General features: G+C 40.1%; 3 protein-coding genes across 3 annotated transcripts in view; 1 reads left to right on the forward strand and 2 right to left on the reverse strand.

Annotated features, from left to right (window-relative positions):
* The window catches only part of creg1 (cellular repressor of E1A-stimulated genes 1), a 7,025-nt gene extending 4,331 nt beyond the window's left edge, over nt 1-2,694 (reverse strand). The window contains exons 1-2 of the mRNA XM_016256270.1: nt 2,138-2,694; nt 1,028-1,147 (exon numbers count right to left, since the gene is read on the reverse strand). Of these exons, the coding sequence (XP_016111756.1) occupies nt 1,028-1,147; nt 2,138-2,410 (393 nt within the window). The 5' untranslated portion in view covers nt 2,411-2,694. The remainder of the gene's footprint in view (nt 1-1,027; nt 1,148-2,137) is intronic.
* A 630-nt stretch (nt 2,695-3,324) lies between these two features.
* h2af1al (H2A histone family member 1a like) lies at nt 3,325-3,878 on the forward strand. Its single transcript, XM_016256263.1, has one exon. The coding sequence runs from the start codon at nt 3,378-3,380 to the stop codon at nt 3,804-3,806; it is 429 nt and encodes a 142-aa protein (XP_016111749.1). The 5' UTR covers nt 3,325-3,377; the 3' UTR covers nt 3,807-3,878.
* A 1,514-nt stretch (nt 3,879-5,392) lies between these two features.
* On the reverse strand, nt 5,393-12,920 carry setdb2 (SET domain bifurcated histone lysine methyltransferase 2; the record flags this gene model as incomplete). Its single annotated transcript, XM_016256260.1, has 9 exons — nt 5,393-5,542; nt 6,260-6,348; nt 6,907-7,052; nt 7,129-7,174; nt 8,342-8,532; nt 9,485-9,654; nt 11,413-11,811; nt 12,594-12,759; nt 12,830-12,920. Coding segments are annotated over 9 exons (1,338 nt in total), but the record flags the coding sequence as incomplete, so codon positions are not given.
* Nucleotides 12,921-15,900: the final 2,980 nt, after the last annotated feature.

Consider the following 15,900-nt stretch of genomic DNA (forward strand, 5'->3'; position numbering starts at 1 on the left):
TCACTGATTCACACCGATTCAGTCACACCGTCACTGATTCACACAGATTCAGCATCACCCTATAACTGATTCAGTCACACCATCACTGATTCACACCATCACTGATTCACACCGATTCAGTCACACCGTCACTGATTCACACAGATTCAGCGTCACACGTCACTGATTCACAACGATTCAGCGTCACACCGTCACTGATTCACAACGATTCAGTGTCACACCGTCACTGACTCACAACGATTCAGCGTCACACCGTCACTGATTCACAACGATTCAGTGTCACACCGTCACTGACTCACAACGATTCAGCGTCACACCGTCACTGATTCACAACGATTCAGTGTCACACCGTCACTGACTCACAACGATTCAGCGTCACACCGTCACTGATTCACAACGATTCAGCGTCACACTGTCACTGATTCACACAGATTCAGCATCACCCTATCACTGATTCAGTCACACCATCACTGATTCACACCGTCACTGATTCACACCGATTCAGTCACACCGTCACTGATTCACACAGATTCAGCGTCATACGTCACTGATTCCCACCGATTCAGCGTCACACCGTCACTGATTCACACCGATTCAGTCACACCGTCACTGATTCACAGTCACACGTCACTGATTCACACAGATTCAGCGTCACACGTCACTGATTCACACCGATTCAGCGTCACACCTTCACTGATTCCCACCGATTCAGCGTCACACCGTCACTGATTCCCACCGATTCAGCGTCACACCGTCACTGATTCCCACCGATTCAGCATCTCAGCATCACACCGTCACTGATTCACACCGATTCAGCATCACACCGTCACTGATTCACACCAATTCAGCATCACACCATTACTGATTCACACCGATTCAGCATCACACCGTCACTGATTCACACCAATTCAGCGTCACACCGTCACTGATTCACACTATCACTGATTCACACCGATTCAGCATCACACCATCTCTTTATTCATACCGATTCACTGATTCACACCGCACAAGGAGAAGAGTGCTGTACCTCCACCACGGAGCCCGACAGGATGATGTGGGCGCACAGTGGACTCTGAGGATCGAATCCGTGATTCTTACAGTAGCTGGTCTGAGCCAGAGACACGGACAGAGACGACTGGGGATTCACCTGTCTCACACACACACACACACACACACACACACACAGATCATCAGTCGTCTGCAGTGTGTGTTCATGTTTTTAACTTCAGCTGCTCAGTTCTGCTGAATGTTGATAAAGTCAAATCGCTGCGTCACGTCCTGAGTCATGTGCTGAATCACACTTACATAATAAAACCACATCAGGGTTACATAGTCATAAAAACAAAAAAATAAATTAAAAAAATTTAAATAACATGATATATTAAATTAATAAAAAAGTTTTTTAAAAAGTTTTTAAAAAATAACTTTAATTGTTTTTTCTCACACACACACACAAACATGTATATATATATATAATATTATTTAATGCCAGTTTATGTTTTATTGCATTTTATCTATTTATTTCATATTTTAAAAAAATTATTTTATTTATTTATTTATTTTTACAATTAATGTAATTTTTATTACACTGCATCTATTTGTGTTTTATCTATTTTTACATTTGAGATTTTGGTCTATTTTGCTTCCATTTCATGTCTTCTTTCAGACTAGTGGAAAGAAAACATCCAAAATACACATTTAAATTACATATATATATATATATATATATATATATATATATATATATCATATAATATATATGAAAAAACAATTTTTGGAGCAAATTAGTAGAACAAAATTTCAAATATATACATATATATATATATATATGTGTGTGTGTGTGTGTTGTTCTATTTTGCTCCATAATTTGTATTTTTTCAGACTAGAGGAAAGCAAACATCAAAGACACACATTGAAGTGTTGATTTGATTTCAGTTGATTTATGGAGCGATAAAAAGAAAAATCCTGAATCCCCTCATCCTGAAAAACCTCGAACTATTGACAACAAAATCAATCAAAACATGTGAAAATGTTTTGTTGTATTTATGTGCTGGAAATGCATGCACATGAGTGTTGCTACAGTAAAAGCATGGTGAATGTTCGTTAGGGTGTATGATTGATCAGCACTGATCCGCACCTGCAGGTCCTGCACCGAGATCTCCAGGTGTGTGAGGAACAGGTACGGGGTTCCGGTTCCGTTGCCCGCGGGCCCGTCGCTGATGGAGAAGGCGTTGGAGAACGGCTGTCCTCGGACCGGATCGTGAGTGGAGATCGTGGCCATCGAAGCCCATTCGCACTTATTGACCACGAACCGGGCCATCCGAGCCACCTGCTCATGCGGCGGAACCGACAGAGAGCCACCGAGAGCGGCGACGAGCATCAGCATCATCATCATCATCATCATCATCATCACTGAACCCAACCAGCCACCGATCACCGTAAACAACCGAGCACAAACGACTCTGATCACAGAGGCATAACTGATTACAGACTGAACACAAATGATTCACATGAGTCGACTCCTGACACCACTGAACACAAATGATTCACATGATCACAGACTCATGAATCAATGATTCATAAGATCTCACACGAGTCATGAGTGAACTCCACAACAAATGGTCACATGATCAAAGCAGCTGTCATGTGACTTCAACACGTGTTTACAGAAGACTCCAAGCCACAAACAAGTTACTAAACCAACAAACACATTCGTTCAGTTATTAATAGCTCTCAGATTTCTTTACCTGCAGCTTGTGGGAGTTTCTGGAATAACATATTTAGTGATACAGAGAGGGAAGATTTTTGGCTTCTTTGACAAAAATTCTTCTTATCTAATAAAGTTGTTGAAGGAGACTAATAATATTAAACTTATCCATAATTGTAAACCAAACTTGTGAATAACCCCCAAAAATGTGTGTTTTTGTTGTTGTTGGTTGCTCTTTGAATCTAAACGCTTCTCGCTTTAAGTTCATTATCAGCTTATTGCTATTTCTTACCAAATTTCACATTCATAAATGTACATTTTCAAAGAAAACATCCTTTTTTGTTTTCAGGAAGAATGCTGATGTGTATGTAAACTGTGATTTATTAATGCATGTCTCCCTCAATGTCTTTTGCTCTTATTCTGTCTTTGCATTTGTTTTGATGTTCTTTTGTTGCATGAAAATATTAAAGTACAGTGCATTATAGACAGGGTTTTCTGTAAAGCGTCTTTGAAATTTGTTTGGTGAAAAGCAATATGCAAATACCTTCCTGCCTGCATCAAATTCAATATACTGAAACTGAGAACAGCATGCATCTGCACAACTAACAGTTTAAATTCTTTAACTTCCTAACCTGTGCTCTTTCCCCTCTCTAGAGCAGTTCCTCGCATCATGTCTGGCCGCGGTAAGAAGCTGGTCGCTGCGCCGCAGAGCAAGTCCTCCTCCGTGTCGCGGTCGACGCGCGCGGGGCTGCAGTTCCCCGTCGGTCGCGTCGCGCGTCTCCTGCGCAAGGGGAACTACGCGTCGCGCATCGGCTCCGGGGCCGCGGTGTACCTGACGGCGGTCATCGAGTATCTGTGCGCGGAGGTGCTGGAGCTGGCGGGCAACGCGAGCCGCGACAATAAGAAGCTGCGCATCGCGCCGCGGCACATCCAGCTAGCGGTGCGCAACGACGAGGAGCTGAACGCGCTGCTGGGCGGCGTCACGATCGCGGAGGGCGGCGTGCTTCCCAACATTCAGGCGCAGCTTCTGCCCAAGAAGACCAAAGCCCCGCGGGACACCGCCAACTCCAGCAAAGACGTGCAGTCCCAGGACTTCTGAAGCGCGGATCCGTTTTAAGCACTTAACTGTTGATGGGTTTTAACTTTAATAAATCTGGTTTTCTTTAAAGTCTGCCTGGTTTGAGCTTCAGAAGTTCCACCCTGCTGGGGAGAACCATAGACGCATCACAAAATCTGTACTGGTTATAATGGGACTTGTCTTGGTTTTAATGGAGACTGTACTGGACCCTGTGGGGCTCTACTGGTCACCTTCTGTTGGTGGCTTTTTTAAAAATGAATCCAAATAAAATGTCCCAAAACACTTCAGAAGGCCTTTATTTTTAAAGCAGGGCACATGTTTCTGAAGTCCCACATGAAGCCTAAACTGGCCTCATCTTGGTCTCGTTTGTGGCTTTTAGGTCCTTTTATGCTTGAGGCCTTCAAAGATGAACTCTGAGCCAGTGCTCAAGCTTGTGACACTTTCAAACACTTATTTGCTTTTAACTCTTGAACCCTTGTCTAAACACAAGCTCGATTAAACTTTATCTTTGTGTACTCTATACTCCAAAGTACCAAGACATTTTATTTTGTCTCTTAAAATGGGCTAAAAGCAAACCTGGATGGCCTAGAGCTGAAAGCTAGATTTAGCTGGTTTATTTTTACGTTGCTTTGAGTTTGTGTTGGAGCTTCATCAGAAGTTCTGCAGGCTTCTGAAGTCTAAACCGGTCTTGTCTGTAGCTTTTTATGCTCAAGGCCTTCAAAGATGAACTCAAGCGCGTGAAACTTTCTAAAGAACTTGCGTTTAAGAATACTTGCACCTTTATCTTAAACACGGAAGCTCAGAAAAATATATTTCAGCAATAAACTTTCAATGTTTGTACACCAAAATATAATTGTATTTTGTATCTTAATGTATAGGCTAAAAGCAAATATGGAGTCTAGCTCTAAACCGATAAATCTACTTTGACTTATTTTTGGAAAATTGTGAAGCATGTTCCTAGTTGAGTTATATTCAGTTTTTTCTTCCCAAAATGTGATGTGAACCTATTTTGTTGGATTATATATATATAGGGTAAAATATTTACTTTTAAATGCTTTTAAAAATTAATATATATTTTCAAAAATGGCCAAAAAACTCATCTCCACACTTCATCTTGTGTCTCTTCAGATGAACCCAGTCGTTCTCAACCAGTGGGACTCAGAATGAGACGAAACATCACGTCCAGATATTTCTAATTTACTCCCGCAGCAGGATCTTCAGTCTTAGAAAACATGGACAAACAGATGATTTTGACACCTGGAAATGTCATACTAAATGATCAAAAACCTTTAAATGACATGGCCATTTGTATAAAGAGCACGATTCTATAAAGATTTCAAAAATGGCCAAAAAACTCATCTCCACACTTCATCTTGTGTCTCTTCAGATGAACCCAGTCGTTCTCAACCAGTGGGACTCGGAATGAGACGAAACATCACGTCCAGATATTTCTAATTTACTCCCTCATCAGCTCTTTTATTGAAGCAGCAGGATCTTCAGTCTTAGAAAACATGGACAAACAGATGATTTTGACACCTGGAAATGTCATACTAAATGATCAAAAACCTTTAAATGACATGGCCATTTGTATAAAGAGCACGATTCTATAAAGAGCTTGAAATATTTTATTTATCAGGCAAAATTGTGAATAAAAGTTCCCAAACGTTTAACAGTGGAACGTCTCTGGAGCTTCAGCGCAGTCTCAATCAGACGAGCGTCACATGCTCCAGCTCAGTTCAGTTCCCGCTTTAACAGACCTGAGAAACCAAGCAGACATGAACAGAGAGCAGCGTTTGTTTCTGAGCTCCTGCACGTCACTCTTATGCCGAGTTCACACTTCATGATTTTCAAACTCGTGGCATCACTGTTGGGTTCACACTGCGTGACTATCTGGGGCAGCATTCAGTCGCTGCTGTGTTCACACTGCACGATGGATCGAGACCGCAGGTTACACACTGCATGAAGAATCGCCGACAGCTCTGTCTGGTGCAGGGTTGCCAGGTATTCGCTACAAAACCCGCCCAATTACTACTCAAAACTAGCCTGAAAAAACCCCAATTGCTTTCGAGGGGTCCCCCAGTAAAGATCGCGTACACATTTTTTTGGCAGGGTTCTCCAGGTACAATTCACATTCCAGGGCCTAAATATCACGTTATTGGGGTCGCTTCAACCTGCTGACATGAAAAACAACCGGCGGCAATCGCGGATTTGGCAACACTGGTCCGCAAACTACGTTTCATATAACTCCTCCCCAAACTTCCCGCTGCCCTGTATCGTGCTCTCTCATTGGCTGTAGGTCATCGCCGATGTGTTTTTCAGCGTGATTGTGAATCGCCGATTCCCTCAAATCGCGTCTTTGATAATTCACACTGTGTGATTGTCACTGATTTTGCAAAACCTGGCGGCGAGTGAAAAATCGGGCTGAAATCGTGCAGTGTGAACTCAGCATTAGTGTGATTCTGAACCATCCTCACCTGCTGGTGAAGAAGGCGACGAGCGGGAACTGTGGGTCGTGTGTGTCAGTGAAGACGTTCTGGAGGAAGAGGTTCGGCTCACAGCTGTGCTGCAGGTCAATCAGTCAATCAATCAATCAAAATTATATTTTTTATGATTTTAGTTTTGGTTAACAATAATAACCCTGATTTATAAATATATGTGACCCTGGAGCACAAACCCAGTCATAAGGGTCAATTTTTCGAAACTGAGATGTATGCATCATCTGAAAGCTGAATAAATAAGCTCTCCATTGATGTATGGTTTGTTAGGATCGGACAATATTTGAAAATCTGGAATCTGAGGGTGCAAAAAAATCTAAATATTGAGAAAATCATCTTTAAAGTTGTTCAAATGAAGTTCTTAGCAATGCATATTACTAATCAAACATTAAGTTTTGATATATTTACGGTAGGAGATTTACAAAATATCTTCATGGAACATGATCTTTACTTAATATCCTAATGATTTTTGGCATAAAAGAGAAATGTATAATTGTGAGCCATACAATGTATTGTTGGCTATTGCTACAAATATCCCCCAGCGACTTAACACTGCTTCTGTGCTGCAGGGACACAGATATATATGAGTGTGCAATGCTTTCAGGGTAACGTCTGCTGACACTCACGTTGAAGAATCGGGCCACGTTTCCCTCTTTCGAGGCGTCCAGGTAATACATCTGCTCTGGTGTGTGTTTGTGCTGCGGCTGTGATCGACCGTTTGATTCGCTCAGTCTGGGCTTCTTACTCACGATCTCCTCACACGCCTCGCTCCCTACAAACACACACAGAATCTCACACACACACACACACACACCGTCCCGATCTGGATGTGTTCACTGTGATCGTACCGTTCTGACTGCAGTCCAGCGACGAGACGGTGAGCTGCTGCTGATCCTGAAACACAGCAGAAAACACTATTTTCTATTTTAGTCTTAGCCCTGTGTTAAACATCCTTGCTAGTCTTTATCATATTTAGTCAACCTTATCTTATTTTGTTTTAGTCAAGTTTTAGTCGACCAGGGGGCGGTTTCACGAACAGGGCTTAAGACTAGTTTAGAGCGGTCTAAACTGAAAACATATCTTAAAATACATCGGTGCCATTGTTTGGTCTTAAAATGCACACAAGTAATGCTTTTTTGTAAGACATGCTTGTAAAAACGACTTAAATGTCCTAATTTAACAAAGGCCTAGTCCTGGTTTAATCTAAGCACTATCTGGGAAACCACCGCTAAAACTCTCAGCATTTTAGTCTAGTTTTAATCAATGAAACGTTAGTCACATGCTGTATAATGGTCAAGCTGATAAAAATATTTTTGGTTAAAATTATAATCGTAATAAACAATAATGAATAGAATGTGGACTCATACACATGGTTTATTTACCTCATCTAGTGTACTGATTTATTATAGGCTTTTTATTATATAAATTAATACCAAAGACTTGTGCACTCTCTCGGTCTACATTATGAAAACTGGTAAAACAAACAAAAAATATCATAACAGTGTAATTCCTAGTAATGCCAGTAATTCAAAATTGCAATTTCCTGTGTTTCTCTATTAAAACAACAGCGGTTGAGTAAGTGCATTTATTCAGAAACCACAATCGCAAACAATACAGTCGAGATCTCATGACAGAACACAGACGCTTTCATTTAGATCGCTAAACTCCAGCGTGTTTGTCGCTGTTTTCAGATCAAGGTTGCCAGATTGCAGAAAATAAACAAAGCGCCGAGCAGAAAATGTATCAATGTAACAGCGAAGCTCTGATTCTGGGATTAGAACTCTTGATATCTGGCAACCGCACTCATGAGGCGTGTAGAGCAGTCCGCAATAACATTCTTTGATGAAATTATTTTTTGTTTACATTTTAGTCTCGTCTTTTATTGTCCACGAAACTGCTTGTTGATATAGTCACAGTTATTATTTATTGACCTTATTGTCATCGTCTCATTTCAACTCATCAACAACATTTTTCATAATAGTTTTCGTGAACGAAATGAACTCTAGTGGGGACGGGCGAGTGCTCCACCTGAGCACCAGGTCAAAGGTCACCTGCACTGACCTTGAGCTGAGCGAGTGGACTCTGGATCACAGGCACGTACAGCGGCGGAGAGCAGTCCAGCGGCTCAGTGACCGTCTCCATCGGTCCGGCGGGCAGCGTCCACTCCTCCACCACCTCCACCTCATCATCAGACACCAGCGGCTCTCGCTCCGCCGGCTCCTCCACGCTCTGCTGCTGCCGGAGAACCACGCCTGCACGCGAGAACCGCATCAGCACTGAGACCAATCAGACCAGACCACTTCATCTGGACAAACTGATGCCAAATCTTAGAATCACTGAGATACTGTTATAATTTTTGTTCATATTTTCAATTAATTTGTTTATTAAAATTATTAGTTTTATATATATATATATATATATATATATATATATATATTAAACTAAGTTTAACTATTTTGTTTTAGTTATTTTAGTACTTTTAAACTAAAACTAAACAAAAGTGAGAAATGTGCTAAAGATGAGCTAAAGTTTTTTTATATGTGACCCTGGACCTCAAAACCAGTCATAAGTGTCTGAATAAATAAAGCTTTCCATTGATGTATGGTTTGTTAGGATAGGACAATATTTGTCTGAGATGCAACTATTAGAAAATCTGGAATCTGAGGGTGCAAAAAAATCTAAATATTGAGAAAATGCAAATGTTTTGCATGGTTTTCGTTTTAGTTAACGACAACAACCCTGATTTATAATGAAAATGTTTTTAGTTTTAGTAAATACGGACACATGTTTCCATCACAGAATAAAAAAAATAAAAAAGGTAATTGCGACTTCTGATCTCACAATCCTTACTTTTTTCTTGCAGTTCTGAGAGATTCTGAGTCAGAATCGCAAGCTATAAATTGTGATATAAAAAACTTGCAATTGTGAGAAGAAGAAAAGTCAGAATTGTGAGATTTTTTATTTTGTATTCTGTGACAGAAACAAAGAAAACAGAACCGCAGAATTCTTTTACTTTTTAATTTTGTAGCAGAAACTAGCTTTCATAACTTAATGATAATAACCCTGATTTATATTTGAAGTAATGATAAAGTTTCTTTTCTGATTTAATGATAACTGATTTATATTTTATTTTAGTTTAAGTAATGCAAACGTTTTATTTTGGTTTTAGTGTAAGTTTATGAGGAGCACACGGCGTCTGTGTACCTGCGTAAATGCAGACGAAGGTTCCCTCGTCGAGGTCATCTCTGCAGCGAACGGCCCAGCCGCGGTCCGGTGTACGAAACACCTGCAGCCGCACGCGCAGACCCTTCTGCACCACACGGTTCTGACAGCGGCTCCTCGCACAGCCGCACCACGGGCCGCACTCGAACAACCTGACAGATCATGCAACAGATCACCTGACAGGTCAACAGATCACGTGACAGGTGCATTCAACTTGAAGCGGCGCTGTGCAGAATGATCAGTGTATGACATCAAGTACCACGAGAGCAATAAGGGAGCAGACGGATCCTTATGCTTTCGAATCGCTCTCGTGGTACTTGATGTCATACACTGATCATTCTGCACAGCGCCGCTTCAAGTTGAATGCGCCTAACATCACATGACAAATCATTTGACAAGTCACATGACTGATCTCATGATTGATCACGTGACAGATCAACAAATCACATGACAGATCGCCTGATAAATCACGTGACAGATCACATGACAAATCATGTGACAGGTCAACAAATCACAATAGATCACATGTCAAATCACGTGACTGGTCAACAAATCACATGACAAATCTCAACAAATCACGTGACAGATCAACAGATCACATGACAAATCACGTGAAAGATCACATGACAAATCACATGATAAATCGCGACAAATCACGTGACAGATCAACAGATCACATGACAAATCACATGTTAGATCAACAAAGCACAGCAGATCACATGACAGATCGCCCGATAAATCACATGACAAATCACTTGACAGGTCAACAAATCACAATAGATCACATGACAAATCACGTGACAGGTCAACAAATCACAATAGATCACATGACAAATCACGTGACAGGTCAACAAATCACATGATAGATCAACAGATCACATGACAAATCACGTGAAAGATCACAACAAATCACTTGATAAATCACGTGACAGGTCAACAAATCATGTGATGAATCACGACAAATCACGTGACAGATCAACAGATCACATGACAAATCACGTGAAAGATCACAACAAATCACTTGATAAATCATGTGACAGGTCAACAAATCATGTGATGAATCACGACAAATCACGTGACAGATCAACAGATCACATGACAAATCACGTGAAAGATCACAACAAATCACTTGATAAATCATGTGACAGGTCAACAAATCATGTGATGAATCACGACAAATCACGTGACAGATCAACAGATCACATGACAAATCACGTGAAAGATCACATGACAAATCACATGATAAATCGCGACAAATCACGTGACAGATCAACAGATCACATGACAAATCACGTGAAAGATCACATGACAAATCACATGACAAATCTCAACAAATCACGTGACAGATCAACAGATCACATGACAAATCACGTGAAAGATCACATGACAAATCACATGATAAATCGCGACAAATCACGTGACAGATCAACAGATCACATGACAAATCACATGTTAGATCAACAAAGCACAGCAGATCACATGACAGATCGCCCGATAAATCACATGACAAATCACTTGACAGGTCAACAAATCACAATAGATCACATGACAAATCACGTGACAGGTCAACAAATCATGTGATGAATCACGACAAATCACGTGACAGATCAACAGATCACATGACAAATCACGTGAAAGATCACAACAAATCACTTGATAAATCATGTGACAGGTCAACAAATCATGTGATGAATCACGACAAATCACGTGACAGATCAACAGATCACATGACAAATCACGTGAAAGATCACAACAAATCACTTGATAAATCATGTGACAGGTCAACAAATCATGTGATGAATCACGACAAATCACGTGACAGATCAACAGATCACAACAGATCAACAAATCAGAACAGATCACATGACACATCACATCACATGACAGATCACGAGCTCATCCCGACTCACCCCGTGCTCAGGGGCGCGCTCAGCCGCTGGTGTCTGTACGCTTGCTGCTCTCCCGCGCCTCCGAGCGTCTGCTGAACACATGCGCAGCTCCGTGCGTCTGCGCAGCCGTCGGTGCAGTCGCAGCACACTGAGAAGAGCGGCGCGGCGCTGAGGAAGCAGCCGTGTGGCCAGCGCTCTTTACGGTAGCGGAACTCTTTGGGCCGCGTCCCGTCCAGCTCGTTGAACAGAGAAACGGGAACCGGCTCGATCCCGCGGCTAAGGTCGCGCTCTAACAGCAGCGCAGCCGAGGCCGGAGCTCGTGCACGATTCTCTGGAACAATCTGTGGGTCGAAACTGAAGTTGTCCGGCTGCAGCACGCCGAGGCTCTCTGACTGCAGCAGGAACTGAAGCACCTCGATCAGAACAGATCACACGTGATAAATCAGTAGCCATATTTAAACCCAGACTCAAAACTCATGTTTAGCTGTGCGTTTACTGAATGAGCACTGTGCTACGTCCCAGCTGACTGCACTGTATTTGATGTAGAATCATGTTTATTCTGAACCTTTTAAATCCATTTTGAAATGTTTACATTCCTTGTTTTATTGTTGTTGTTATTTTTTATGGTTATTTTAATTCCTTTTATATGTAAAGCACTCTGAATTACCATGGACCCTTTTCACAAGAATGTGATGACGCGATGACCTTTATTTATACAGCACTTCTAACGATACAGACTGTGTCTAAGCAGCTGTACAGCATTAAACAGGAAAACTGTGTCGATAATGCAGAAGGACAACAGTAAACACTCAATTTTCAGCATCATCAGTATCAAATTTTTTATATATATATATTTTTTTTTTAAATGCATGTACATTTATAACACTATACTTTGTATTTTAACACCTTTGCATCAAATTACAAAAAGCCTAGTTAAGGCTAGCGCGAGGGTGTTTCTAATGCAGCGTCTAGGAGAGGGATTTGACCTCGTTCTCTCCTCTGACTGCCGTTATCAGTCTCGCTCAATTTGTTTTCCTTGTTTTGAAAACCATGAAAACACTATCGTGGAGCTTCTTTTGCTATTTGAGCAACTGGGAATGCAGAAAATATATCTCTGGCACTCTCCCATTCACTGCTCTCGAAGTTAACCCCCTTAGCTGTTATAAATTCACTGTAAACCTCGGCTTCACGGGGATTATTGCTTTAATATAAGGCAGGCGAGTAGATAAAGACATGGTTTATTACTAAAATAAATGATGATAATGCCAGACCGTGTGCTGTCCTTCTGCAGAAAGTTCTCCGTCTCCACACCGTTCCTCAGGCTCTCCGGAGAACACTGAGCCTCTGATACGGTCACCGTCAGTATATCTGAACACAGACGCGACACTCGTCAGAATGACACCAAACACGAGCAGCGCTGCTGATCACCGGCACAAACCTTCATCAATCAGCACCTCCTGAATGCCTTCGCTCCTGAGGGAGGTGAGCTCAGACTCCAGAATGATCTTCATGGCCTGAACATACTCTGAAACAGATCAGAAAAATCACACGATCAGCTGGAACCCATTCAAATACAGGCATTTCCCTTCAGACATTTCTCTTTAAATATAATAAATATGTGACCATGGAGCACAAAACCAGTCATAAGGGTCAATTTTGTGAAGTTGAGATGTATGCATCATCTGAAAGCTGAATAAATAAGCTTTCCATTGATGTATGGTTTGTTAGGATCGGACAATATTTGAAAATCTGGAATCTGAGGGTGCAAAAAAATCTAAATATTGAGAAAATCATCTTTAAAGTTGTCCCCCATTTTAAACTGTTACCATTGTCATATAATGCCACAAAGATTGCTGAAGTCAGCAGATTTGACTAACAGAGAAGCTGATCTCGGAGTAAAAACAACATTATGATGCTGCCATCTTTCTAAAGTCATGTTTACCCTCCTGTAATCTGGCTCTGAATCTCAGGTAAAAAGTTTGACCCTCCTCTACAAAATAGCGGATTACTCAGTCATCTGAAAGCTGAATAAATAAGCTCTCCATTGATGTATGGTTTGTTAGGATCGGACAATATTTGAAAATCTGGAATCTGAGGGTGCAAAAAAATCTAAATATTGAGAAAATCATCTTTAAAGTTGTCCAAATGAAGTTCTTAGCAATGCATATTACTAATCAAACATTAAGTTTTGATATATTTACGGTAGGAGATTTACAAAATATCTTCATGGAACATGATCTTTACTTAATATCCTAATGATTTTTGGCATAAAAGAGAAATGTATAATTGTGACCCATACAATGTATTGTTGGCTATTGCTACAAATATCCCCCAGCGACTCAACACTGCTTTTGTGCTGCAGGGACACAGATCAGCTGTATGCAAAGTGACCCACATTTGGTTTTTAACCACTGAAAATGTGTACAATTTAACAATTTACTCCTGGAGCCATATTGAGATCCCAGTATCTGTGGAACTGAACCATACAGGGCCTTAAAAATGAATATACCAAAAGGAAAGTTTGTTTTTAAGATGTTAAGATATCTTTAACATTTCTTGAGTTACAGGCATGCAAACTTTGGAGAAAAAAACTTGAAAAGTGATTTTATCATTGACATATAATGCCACAAAGATTGCTGAAGTCAGCAGATTTGACTAACAGAGAAGCTGATCTCGGAGTAAAAACAACATTATGATGCTGCCATCTTTCTAAAGTCATGTTTACCCTCCTGTAATCTGGCTCTGAATCTCAGGTAAAAAGTTTGACCCTCCTCTACAAAATAGCGGATTACTCAGTAAATATTCATCCATGACATTTAATATTTTGGTTTTCATCACTAAACATGTTTACCTTTCTTCAGAAAGAATACTGACAAAATAAAAAAAATTGAGCCAGGGCTTTATTTGACACGGGATGATCCGTGTGTGTGTGTGTGTGTGTGTGAAATGGCAGAAGCACAACAAAACAACTCAAACTAAAATTAAAATGAAACCTGAAAAATAAAAGCTAATTCAACATATTAATAAAAACAGTAAAAGTATATGAAGAGTATATTTGTAACAACAGATAACTCAAAATCATGTTTTTTATTGTCTTATCGTGAGTGTTAATTAGCTGTATTTGTTTAGCTATTTAATCAATGCAGCTGGATTGAGATTCATTGGAATGCAGGATAAAATAATCATGATTTCTGAACATTTGAACTCTTTATGAATTACACTGAAATGCAGCATTTAACACTACACTTGTTTTCTAGTATGAATATCTAACCATTCTTGAATCAGGATGCATTTACTTGACAAGTAAAACAACTTCATATATGTAGTCGTGTTTGTCTGAGAAGTGAGGAATATAATCTTGTTTAAGAGTAATTTCTTCACATCACCGGCAGATCAGTTGACTTGTTTTAAGCACAATGCACTTAATATAATTTTTCCCTGGAAACAAGACTAAATATCTTACATCACTTCGCTTCTCTAGTACATGCAACTTGATTTAAGATAACAGAATCAATAGATAAGTTATTTTAAATTGCAATAATAATTCACATTTTTTCTGTATTTTTAATCAAGTAAATGCAGCCTTGATGAGCAGAAGAGTCTTCTTTATAAACATTAAAAATCTTACTGATCCCAAACTTCTGAACGGCAGTGTATACAGTATATCAAATACAATATATGCATTGTTTATATTACATTTAGTAAGTAAAATTTATTTATATAATACAAGTGTTGAACAAATAAAATTACAGCACAATGGCATAGATAACATCATTAACACTCAAAACATGAAAGAATAAAGTTTGATTAAAATAAATATTAGATTTTTTTGCATTACATTCATGACAATTTTCATGTTAAATGTGTTTAATTGTCATGAAGATAATGTCACAATGCAAAAACAAAAATGCTCTTAAAATAAGATTCACTGTTTTTACACTAAACACTTGTTTATAATCTGTGACCCTGGAGCACAAAAGCAGTGTTAAGTCGCTGGGGGATATTTGTAGCAATAGCTCACACACACACACACACACACACTCACTCACTCACACACTCACACACACACACTCACACACACACTCACACTCACACACTCACACTCACACACTCACACACACACACACACTGCTGGCACAGGAAAGGTGCCCACAGATGTGGTTTCCAGCCTGCGCTGTGGAAGATGTTCCTCTCGTCTCTATACCTGCGTCTCTGCTTTCACATTGTGACCTACTTGCATAATTCTGCCATTAGAACTACGCCTGTTATAGATTGAGTAAATGATAATCAGATAGCTGATGCTTTAAAGATACTCATTAGTGTGTTTGAAACTTAAAACGCATCAGTCTGAGTGGGAACATGCTGAATGTCAATTATATCTGTGCACACTAAACGCTCAAGGACACTCATTTCAGAGTTTGATACACAAACTCAAACTCTGTGTGTGTGTGTGTGTGTGTGTGTGTGTGTGTGAGAGAGAGAGAGAGAGTGTGTGTGTGTGTGTGTGTG

This window comes from Sinocyclocheilus grahami, unplaced genomic scaffold (assembly GCF_001515645.1).
Source record: "Sinocyclocheilus grahami isolate Dianchi unplaced genomic scaffold, SAMN03320097.WGS_v1.1 scaffold1411.1, whole genome shotgun sequence".
NCBI lineage: Eukaryota > Metazoa > Chordata > Actinopteri > Cypriniformes > Cyprinidae > Sinocyclocheilus > Sinocyclocheilus grahami.